The sequence below is a fragment of the Phasianus colchicus genome, chromosome 32 (assembly GCF_987193195.1).
Source record: "Phasianus colchicus chromosome 32, bPhaCol1.hap1.1, whole genome shotgun sequence".
Taxonomy (NCBI): domain Eukaryota; kingdom Metazoa; phylum Chordata; class Aves; order Galliformes; family Phasianidae; genus Phasianus; species Phasianus colchicus.
The window spans coordinates 3,108,747-3,119,920 of NC_143467.1; the positions used below are offsets into that span (position 1 = coordinate 3,108,747).

At 64.9% G+C, this 11,174-nt stretch overlaps 1 protein-coding gene across 1 annotated transcript; it reads left to right on the forward strand.

Annotated features, from left to right (window-relative positions):
* The first annotated feature begins 115 nt into the window (after nt 1-115).
* Nucleotides 116-10,754, forward strand: KCNN4 (potassium calcium-activated channel subfamily N member 4). The gene is made up of 8 exons (XM_090128083.1): nt 116-182; nt 877-972; nt 2,002-2,387; nt 3,964-4,099; nt 6,629-6,739; nt 8,733-8,845; nt 8,921-8,990; nt 10,515-10,754. The coding sequence occupies exons 1-8, from the start codon at nt 132-134 to the stop codon at nt 10,752-10,754; spliced, it is 1,203 nt and encodes a 400-aa protein (XP_089984209.1). The 5' UTR covers nt 116-131.
* Nucleotides 10,755-11,174: the final 420 nt, after the last annotated feature.

Here is an 11,174-nt window from a genome sequence, read left to right on the forward strand (position 1 = left end):
GCGGGGGGGGGGAGCACGGGGGGGGGGGGGGGGGTAGAATTTGCCCTATGGAGGGTTTAGGGAGGCGGCAGCGCCTGGTGGGGGCGGCGGGGGGGGCCGCAAGGGGGGCGTTTGGGGCGGCGGCTGTGGGGATGGTGGCCATGGTGGCCCACACCGAGATGGTGGCGAGGGGACGGTGTCAGGTAGGGGGGGGGGGGCGTGGGGGGGAAATGGGGGGCGGGGGGGGGATGGGGGTGATGGTGGTGGGGGGGCAGCTGGGGAAGGGGGGGATGGGGGTAAGAAGGGGGGCGGGGGGGAAATGGGGGGGCAGTGGGGGGGTGGGGATGTCGGTGTTGGGGGGCAGCTGGAGAAGGAGGGGAGGGGGGGTTAATAGGGATGGGGGGGCAATGGGGGGTGATGGTGTTGGGGGGGCAGCTGGGGAAGGGGGGGAGGGGGGTAAATAGGGGTGGGGGGCAATGGGGAGGGTGGGGGGTGATGAGGGTGATGGTGTCGGGGGGGCAGCTGGGGAAGGGGAAGAGGGGGGGTAAGTAGAGGGGCAGGGGGGTTAATAGGGATGGGGGGGCAATGGGGGGGTGGGGGGGAGATAGGGGTGTCAGTGTTGGGGGGGCAACTGGGGAAGGAGGGGAGGGGGGGTAAGAAGGGGGGGAAGGGGGATAAGAAGGGGGGATAAGTAGGGGGGGGTTAATAGGGGTGGGGGGCAATGGGGGGGTCGGGGGAGTAAATAGGGATGGGGGGGCAATGTCGGTGTTGACACAATGGGGGGGCGATGGGGGGTGGGGTTGCGAGGTGAGCCTGCGCTGGATGATGGGGGTTATGGGGGGGGGGTTAATGGTGGGGGGGGGGCGCGGTGGGGTGACGGTGCGGTGACCCCCGCAGTGGAGGGGCTGCATCTTCGTGCTGGAGCTGCTGATGTCGGGATCCACAGCGGTGCTGCTGCTGCTGCTGCTGCGGTATCACATCCTGCGGCTGCAGGTGCGGGGGGGGGGGGCGACAAGTGGGGGGGGGGCGACAAGGGGGGGGGGGTTCAACCGCTGGGGGAACCAGAGTAAGGGGGGGGGAACCAAAGAGAGGGGTGAGGGGAGCGGGGGGAACGCGTGGAGCGATGCGTTCCCCGCACACGTGGTTCCTCCTCTTGCCTCGGTCCGTTCACGATTAGCTTCCCCCCCCGGAAACATTGCCCTGACCAAAGGTTCCGTGCATTTTTGGTTCCTGCACACATATTCCCCCCCCCCCAGCCCCCTCCCCACCTCAGGTCTTCATTGACTCCCCCCTCACTCCCTGTCGCCCCTTCCTCAATACTCATTTGTACCCCCCCCCCACGCCACCCCTTGTCCCTCCGGTCCACCACCACCACCACCTTCAGCAGTGGTTAATTAATTAATTAACATTAACATCACCCCCCCCCCCCAGCACCATCACCCCCCATTGCCCCCCATCCCACATCCCCCCATCCCTTTTTACCCCCCCCCTCCCCCCAACCACCCCCATCCCTATTTACCCCCTCCCTCCCCCATTGCCCCCCCATCCTTATTTTCTCCCCACCTCCCCCATCCCTATTTTCTCCTCGCCCCCCCCCCATTGCCCCTCCATCCCTATTTACCCCCCCACCCCATCCCCATTTTCTCCCTCCCCCCCCTTGCCCCTCCATCCCTATTTACCCCCCCCATTGCCCCCCCATCCCTATTTTCTCCTCGCCCCCCCCCCATTGCCCCTCCATCCCTATTTACCCCCCCACCCCATCCCCATTTACCCTCTCCCCCCCCTTGCCCCTCCATCCCTATTTACCCCCCCCCATTGCTCCTCCATCCCTATTTTCTCCTCGCCCCCCCCATTGCCCCTCCATCCCTATTTACCCCCCCACCCCATCCCCATTTTCTCCCCCCCCCCATTGCCCCTCCATCCCTATTTACCCCCCCACCCCCTGATACCCCCCCCTACCCGACACTCTTCCCCCCCCCCCCCTTTCCCCCTCCCTCACTGCCCCCCCATCCTCCCCCCCAGCTGGCCATGCTGGACGCAGGAACCCAGGACTGGCGCGTGGTTCTGACCCCCCCCCGGCTCCTTTGGGCGATGCTGGAGATGGGGCTCTGCTCCCTGCACCCCGGGGTGCGGTGGCTACCGCTTGCCCCCTGCCCACCCCCCCCGGATCCGTGGCTCAAAGCTTTGGCATTGGCTATGTTGAGTCGTTTGATTTTGGCCCCCCGGGTATTTTTGGCCACCCCCGGACCGGCTCCAGCTTTTCGTAGCCTGGGGGCTATGGGGGCCGTGGCCGTGGGGGGGCCGTTTGCCCTTAGGGCTCTTCTTTGGCGTCACCCCACGCGGGCGCTGCTGGGGGCGGCGGGGGCTGCGTGGGTGCTGGGGGCCTGGCTGCTGGCTGTCTGTGAGAGGTGGGTGCTCTATGGGGTCCTGGGGGGGGTGGGGTCTCAATGCGGGCTCTATGGGGCTCTATGGGGGCTCTATGGGGTCTCTATGGGGTCTCTATGGGGCCTGGCTGCTGGCTGTCTGTGAGAGGTGGGTGCTCTATGGGGTCCTGGGGGGGGTGGGGTCTCAATGCGGGCTCTATGGGGCTCTATGGGGGCTCTATGGGGTCTCTATGGGGTCTCTATGGGGCCTGGCTGCTGGCTGTCTGTGAGAGGTGGGTGCTCTATGGGGTCCTGGGGGGGGTGGGGTCTCAATGCGGGCTCTATGGGGCTCTATGGGGGCTCTATGGGGTCTCTATGGGGTCTCTATGGGGCCTGGCTGCTGGCTGTCTGTGAGAGGTGGGTGCTCCATGGGGTCCTGGGATCTCTGTGGGGGCTCTATGGGGGCTCTATGGGGCTCTATGGGGGGTCTATGGGGTCTCTATGGGGCCTGGCTGCTGGCTGTCTGTGAGAGGTGGGTGCTCTATGGGGTCCTGGGGGGGGGTGGGGGGCTCTATGGGGTCTCTATGGGGCTCTATGGGGGGTCTATGGGGTCTCTATGGGGCCTGGCTGCTGGCTGTCTGTGAGAGGTGGGTGCTCTATGGGGTCCTGGGGGGGGTGGGGTCTCAATGCGGGCTCTATGGGGCTCTATGGGGGCTCTATGGGGTCTCTATGGGGTCTCTATGGGGCCTGGCTGCTGGCTGTCTGTGAGAGGTGGGTGCTCTATGGGGTCCTGGGGGGGGTTGGGGGCTTTATGGGGGCTCTATGGGGCTCTATGGGGGCTCTATGGGGCTCTATGGGGGGTCTATGGGGTCTCTATGGGGCCTGGCTGCTGGCTGTCTGTGAGAGGTGGGTGCTCTATGGGGTCCTGGGGGGGGTTGGGGGCTCTACGGGGCTCTATGGGGTCCTGAGGTCTCTATGGGGTCTCTATGGGGGATCTATGGGGCTGTATGGGGTCCTGGGGTCTCTATGGGGTCTCTATGGGCTCTATGGGGGCTCTATGGGCTCTATGGGGGCTCTATGGGGTCTCTATGGGGGATCTATGGGGCTGTATGGGGTCCTGGGGTCTCTATGGGGTCTCTATGGGCTCTATGGGGGCTCTATGGGGTTTCTATGGACTCTATGGGGGCTCTATGGGGGCTCTATGGGGTCATGGGGGCTCTATGGGGGCTCTATGAGGTCCCTATGGGGTCCTGGGGGTTCTATGGAGTCTCTATGATGTCTCTATGGGAGCTCTATGGGGGCTCTATGGTGTCTCTATGGGGTCTGAGGTCTCTATGGGGTCTCTATGGGGTCTCTATGGGGTCTCTATGGGCTCTATGGGGGCTCTATGGTGTCTCTATGGGGCTCTATGGGGTCCTGAAGTCTCTATGGGGTCTCTATGGGGTCTCTATGGGCTCTATGGGGTCCTGGGGGAGAGTCTGCGGGCATCGATGGAGGTTTTGGGGGGCTCTACGGGGTCGGGCAGCTCTGGGAGCCTGGGAGGGTCTACGGGGTCCCTAGGGGGGGTCTCCACGGAAGCTCTGTAGGGTCTCTATGGGGTTTCCTGGGTCCCGCCCCATAGGGAGACCCCGGAGGGGCGCTGGGAGCTGGCGGCGGGGCTGTGGCTCGTCCCCGTCACCTTCCTGACCGTGGGCTACGGGGACACCGTGCCCCACACCGCCTGCGGCCGCCTCGTCTGCCTGGCCACCGGCGTCATGGTGCGGCCCCAAAACCCCACTGACCCCAAAGACCCCACTGACCCCAAAGACCCCACAGATCCCCAAAGACCCCACTGACCCCAATGACCCCTGAGACACCCAGGACCCCACAGACCCCACTGACCCTACAGACCCCCAAAGACCCCACTGACCCCACTGACCCCACAGATCCCCAAAGATCCCACTGACCCCACTGACCCCAAAGACCCCACTGACCCCAATGACCCCACTGACCCCACTGACCCCAAAGAACCCCAAAACCCCACTGACCCCAATGACCCCTGAGACACCCAGGACCCCACAGGCCCCACTGACCCTACAGACCCCCAAAGACCCCACTGACCCCACTGACCCCACAGATCCCCACTGACCCCACTGACCCCACTGACCCCACAGATCCCCAAAGATCCCACTGACCCCACTGACCCCAAAGACCCCACTGACCCCAATGACCCCTGAGACACCCAGGGACCTCACAGACCCCACTGCCCCTACAGACCGCCAAAGACCCCACTGACCCCACTGACCCCACTGACCCCAATGTCCCCAATGACCCCTGAGACACCCAGGGACCCCACAGACCCCACTGACCCTACAGACCCCCAAAGACCCCCAGGGACATCACAGACCCCAATGTCCCCTGAGACCCCATGGACCCCAAAGACCCCATTGACCCCAAAGATCCCAACCCCCCTGAACTCACTGCCCCCAATGCCCCCATTGCCCCCATTGCCCCCAATGCCCCCATTGCCCCCATTGCCCCCAATGCCCCCATTGCCCCCATTGCCCCCAATGCCCCCAATGCCCCCATTGCCCCCATTGCCCCCAATGCCCCCATTGCCCCCAATGCCCCCAATGCCCCCATTGCCCCCATTGCCCCCAATGCCCCCATTGCCCCCATTGCCCCCAATGCCCCCATTGACCCCATTGCCCCCATTGACCCCAATCTCCGCATTGCCCCCAATGCCCCCATTGCCCCCAGTGCCCCCAATGCCCCCAATGCCCCCATTCCCCCCAATGCCCCCATTGCCCCCAATGCCCCCATTGACCCCAATCTCCGCATTGCCCCCATTGCCCCCATTGCCCCCATTGCCCCCATTGCCCCCATTGCCCCCATTGCCCCCAATGCCCCCATTGACCCCAATCTCCGCATTGCCCCCATTGCCCCCATTGCCCCCATTGCCCCCATTGCCCCCAATGCCCCCATTGCCCCCATTGCCCCCAATGACCCCATTGCCCCCAATGCCCCCAATGCCCCCATTCCCCCCAATGCCCCCATTGCCCCCATTGCCCCCATTGACCCCAATCTCCCCAATGCCCCCAATGCCCCCATTGCTCCCAATGCCCCCAATGCCCCCATTGCCCCCAATGCCCCCATTGCCCCCAGTGCCCCCAATGCCCCCATTGCCCCCAGTGCCCCCAATGCCCCCAATGCCCCCATTGCCCCCATTGACCCCAATCTCCCCAATGCCCCCATTGCCCCCAATGCCCCCATTCCCCCCATTCCCCCCATTGACCCCAATCTCCCCAATGCCCCCATTGCCCCCAATGCCCCCAATGCCCCCATTGCCCCCATTTCCCCCATTGCCCCCATTGCCCCCATTGCCCCCAATGCCCCCAATGCCCCCATTGCCCCCAATGCCCCCATTGCCCCCATTGCCCCCAATGACCCCATTGCCCCCAATGCCCCCAATGCCCCCATTCCCCCCAATGCCCCCAAAGCCCCCATTGCCCCCATTGACCCCAATCTCCCCAATGCCCCCAATGCCCCCATTGCTCCCAATGCCCCCATTGCCCCCAATGCCCCCAATGCCCCCATTGCCCCCATTTCCCCCATTGCCCCCCCTGACCCCACAGCCCCCAATGCCCCCATTGCCCCCAATGCCCCCATTGCCCCCATTGACCCCAATCTCCCCAATGCCCCCAATGCCCCCATTGCTCCCAATGCCCCCATTGCCCCCAATGCCCCCAATGCCCCCATTGCCCCCATTTCCCCCATTGCCCCCCCTGACCCCACAGCCCCCAATGCCCCCATTGCCCCCAATGCCCCCATTGCCCCCATTGCCCCCATTGCCCCCATTGCCCCCCCTGACCCCACAGCCCCCAATGCCCCCATTGCCCCCAATGCCCCCATTGCCCCCATTGCCCCCAATGCCCCCAATGCCCCCATTCCCCCCATTGCCCCCATTGCCCCCATTGACCCCAATGCCCCCATTGACCCCAATCTCCCCAATGCCCCCATTGCCCCCAATGCCCCCAATGCCCCCAATGCCCCCAATGCCCCCATTGCCCCCATTTCCCCCATTGCCCCCATTGCCCCCATTGCCCCCAATCTCCCCAATGCCCCCAATGCCCCCAATGCCCCCATTGCCCCCATTCCCCCCATTTCCCCCATTGCCCCCATTCCCCCCATTGCCCCCATTGCCCCCAATGCCCCCATTGCCCCCATTGCCCCCAATGCCCCCATTGCCCCCACAGCCCCCATTGCCCCCAAAGCCCCCCCTGACCCCACAGCCCCCCACCCCGCAGGGCGTGTGCTGCACGGCGCTGCTGGTTGCGGTGGCCGCCCGGCACCTGGAGTTCACGCGGGCTGAGCGGGCGCTGCACAGCCTGGTGCTGGGAGCCCGCAGCCACAAACAGGTCGGGAAGGGGGGGGGTGGGTTATGGGGTGGGGGTGGGGGGGGGAAATTTAGGGTGGGGGGAGGGGGTTTGGGATGGTTGGGGGGGGAGGGGGGCAGTGGAAATTCGGGCTGATGAAAAAATGAATGATGTTTTTCATGGGGATCATTAGGATTTGGGGGGCAGGGGGTGAGGCTTGGGATCTAGGAAGGGTCGTGGGGGGGTCAGCGCCGTGACCCCAATGACCCCAGTGACCCCAAAGACCCCAATGACCCCACTGACCCCAATCCCGCCCTGACCCCAAAGACCCCATTGACCCTAATGACCCCATTGACCCCAACCCCCCCCATGACCCCATTGACCCCCCTGACCCCATTGACCCCCCCTGACCCATTGCCCCCATTACCCCCATTGACCCCACTGACCCCAACCCCCCATTGACCCCCCTGACCCCATTGACCCCAGTAACCCCCGTGACCCCCCTGACCCATTGCCCCCATTACCCCCACTGACCCCCACTGACCCCAACCTCCACCATGACCCCCCTGACCCCATTGACCCCCCTGACCTCTCCTGACCCCAAAGACCCCCCTGACCCCAATCCCCCCAACCCCAACTCCCCCTTGACCCCATTGACCTCCCTGACCCCATTGACCCCACTGACCCCCCCGACCCCAAAGACCCCCGACCCCAAAGACCCCCCTGACCCCAACCCCCCATGACCCCCCTGACCCCATTGACCCCTCCTGACCCCAAAGACCCTCCTGACCCCAATCCCCCCCATTACACCCCTGACCCCATTGAACCCCACTGACCCCCCTGACCCCAATCCCCCCCTGACCCCAACCCCCCCATGACTCCATTGACCCCCCCGACCCAAAGACCCCCCTGACCTCCCCTGACCCCAATGACCCCAACCCCCCCCATGAACCCCCTGACCCCCCTGACCCCATTGACCCCCCTGACCCATTGCCCCCATTACCCCCATTGCCCCACTGACCCCAATCCCCCCGACCCCAACCCCCCCCATGATCCTCCTGACCCCCCTGACCCCACTGACTCCAACCCCCCCCATGACCCCCCTGACCCCAAAGACCCCACTGACCCCAATCCCCCCGACCCCAACCCCCCCCGACCCCACTGACCCCCCCTGACCCCCCCGACCCCAAAGACCCCCCTGAGCCCCCCTGACCCCAACCCCCCCATGACCCCCCTGACCCCCCAACCCCCCCCTGACCCCCCTGACCCCAATCCCCCATTGACCCCAATCGCCCCCAATCCCCCCCTGACCCCAACTCCCCCCATGACCCCATTGACCCCCCTGACCCCAATCCCCCCCTGACCTCTCCTGACCCCAAAGACCCCCCTGACCCCAATCCCCCATTGACCCCAATCGCCCCCAATCCCCCCCGACCCCAACCCCCCCCCATGACCCCACTGACCCCCCCTGACCCCATTACCCCCACTGACCCCCTGACCCCAACCTCCGCCATGACCCCTCGACCCCAAAGACCCCCCTGACCCCAATCCCCCCGACCCCAACTCCCCCTTGACCCCATTGACCTCCCTGACCCCATTGACCCCACTGACCCCCCCGACCCCCCCTGACCCCAACTCCCCCATGACCCCATTGACCCCATTGACCCCCCTGACCCCAAAGACCCCCCTGACCTCCCCTGACCCCACTGACCCCAATCCCCCCCTGACCTCTCCTGACCCCAAAGACCCCCCTGACCCCAATCCCCCATTGACCCCAATCGCCCCCAATCCCCCCCTGACCCCAACCCCCCCCCTGACCCCACTGACCCCCCCGACCCCAATGACCCCCCTGAGCCCCCTGACCCCAACCCCCCCATGACCCCCCTGACTCCCCGACCCCCCCCTGACCCCCCTGACCCCAATCCCCCATTGACCCCAATCGCCCCCAATCCCCCCCTGACCCCAACCCCCCCCATGACCCCACTGACCCCTCCTGACCCCATTGACCCCATTGACCCCCCCGCCCCCCCCCCAGCTCCGTTCCCGCGCGGTGCGGGTTCTGCAGAACGCCTGGCGGCTGCACTGTGCCCCCCCCGCCGCCCCCACCCGCTGGCGTTTGGAGCGCCGCCTGCTGGCCGCCATCGAGGGGTGAGTGCGAGTTGGGAGGGGGGGCCACATTTGGGACCCCCCCCCCTCCAAATTTGGGTGTCCCCCCCCCCCAAGGTTCCGTTATGCACGACGGCAGCACCGGCGCCTGCAGGAGGAGGCGGAGCCCACGGTGACCTTGGAGAAGGTTGGGGGGGGGGCTTTTTTTTGGGGGGGGGGCTTTTTTTGGGGTGGGGGCAACCCACCCCCCCTCTTCTCCCTTCACTGTTTCCATTTGCCCCCCCCTCCCCAAATAATGCCCCCCCCGCAAGTGATGAATGGCCCAATGTCCCCATTGACCACCCAGACCCCCCCCCCCCAGTGATGAACCCCCCCCAATGTCCTCCCCCCCCCCATGACCTCCTCCCCCCACAAAGACCCCCCCCAAAGATGCCCCCCCCCAAAATGCCCCCCAATCATGTTCATGTCCCCCCCCCCAATGATTGCCCCCCCAATCACCTTCCCCCTCCCAAAGACCCCCCCCCCAATAAAACCCCCCCAACGATGCCCCCCCCCCAATGACCCCCCCCCCAAAATAATGACCCCCAAAGATGCCCCCACCCCAATCATGGCTCCCCCAACGACGTTCCTTCCCCCAATACTTCCGCCCCCCCCCCAAAGACCCCCCCAAGACGTCCCCCCCAATGACGCCCCCCCCCCCAAAATGATCCCCCCCAATGACGCCCCCCCCCAAAATGATCCCCCCCAATGACGCCCCCCCCCCCAAAATGATCCCCCCCAATGACGCCACCCCCCCCAAAATGATGCCCCCCCAATTTTGCCCCCCATCACATCTCCCCCAATTTTGCCCCCCCCACTTTTACCCCCCCCATTACCTCCCCCCCAATTTTGCCCTCCCCAATTTTGCCCCCCATCACCTCCCCCCCCCTTTTGACCCCCAACCACATCTCCCCAATTTTGCCCCCCCCCATGATGCCCCCCCAACCACATCTCCCCAACTTTGCCCACCCAATTTTGCCCCCCCAAATCACATCTCCCCCCAATTTCGCCACCCCCCCAAATCACATCTCCCCCCAATTTTGCCCCCCCAATCAAATCACCCCCCAATTCTGCCCCCCCATTCACATATCCCCAATTTTGCCCCCCCAATTTTGCCCCCCCAATTCACATCTCCCCCCAATTTTGCCTCCCCCAAATCACATCTCCCCCCAATTCTGCCCCCCCAATTCACATCTCCCCCCAATTCTGCCCCCCCGTTCACATATCCCCAATTTTGCCCCCCCAATTTTGCTCCCCCCAATTTTGCCCCCCCCAAATCACATCTCCCCCCAATCACATCACCCCCCAATTCTGCCCCCCCAACCACATCTCCCCAATTTTGCCCCCCCAATTCACATCTCCCCCCAATCACATCTCCCCCCAATTTTGCCCCCCCCAAATCACATCTCCCCCCAATTTTGCCCCCCCAATTCACATATCCCCAATTTTGCCCCCCCAATTTTGCTCCCCCCAATCACATCTCCCCAATTTTGCCCCCCCAAATCACATCTCCCCCCAGTTTTGCCCCCCCAAAATCACATCTCCCCCCAATCACATCTCCCCCCAATTTTGCCCCCCAAATCACATCTCCCCCCAGTTTTGCCCCCCATCACATCACCCCCAATTTTGCCCCCCCCAATCAGATCTCCCCCCAATTCTGCCCCCCCCCCAGGTGATGGCAGCAATCACAGACATCTCTACGGTGCTGAGAGACGCACGGGGACGGCTGGAACGACTGGAGCACATTTTGGGGGCGGGACAACCCCCCCCGAGACCCCCCCCCCACCCCGAGACCCCCCCGCCCCCCACCCCAGGACCCCCCACCCCCTTTCCCCCCCCCACCCCAAGGGATCGATCCCACTGTGATGCTGCCAATGAGTCCCAATCACAGCTCCCCCCCCCCCCAGTCTGATCCTCCCTTAAGAACTGCTAACGAACAACGTTACGACCCCCCCCCCCCAAAAAAAAGTGTTGTTGTCCGTCCCCCCCCCCAAAATAAACCCCCCCCCCCCAAAAAACCCACCCCAGTGATCAGATCTCATTCGACCTCCGTGTCAACTTCTTTTTACTGAGGTTCAGCCCAACCCTGGGGGGGCAACTGAAGCAACACCAAAGGAGCCTGAGCCCAATTCCCCCCCCCTCCAGCAACCACCCTCAACACCACACCTCCAACACCCGGCCGGGGGGGTCCCGGACCTGAGGATGGGGGGGGGGACAGGGGGTGACAACCCAATTCAGCCTCCAAGTTGTTGTTGCCAAGAGTTGAGTTGTAATCCAGGTCCAACACGGCGTCGGGGAGCAAATCGGTGTCTGGGGGGTAGCAAACCTCCAC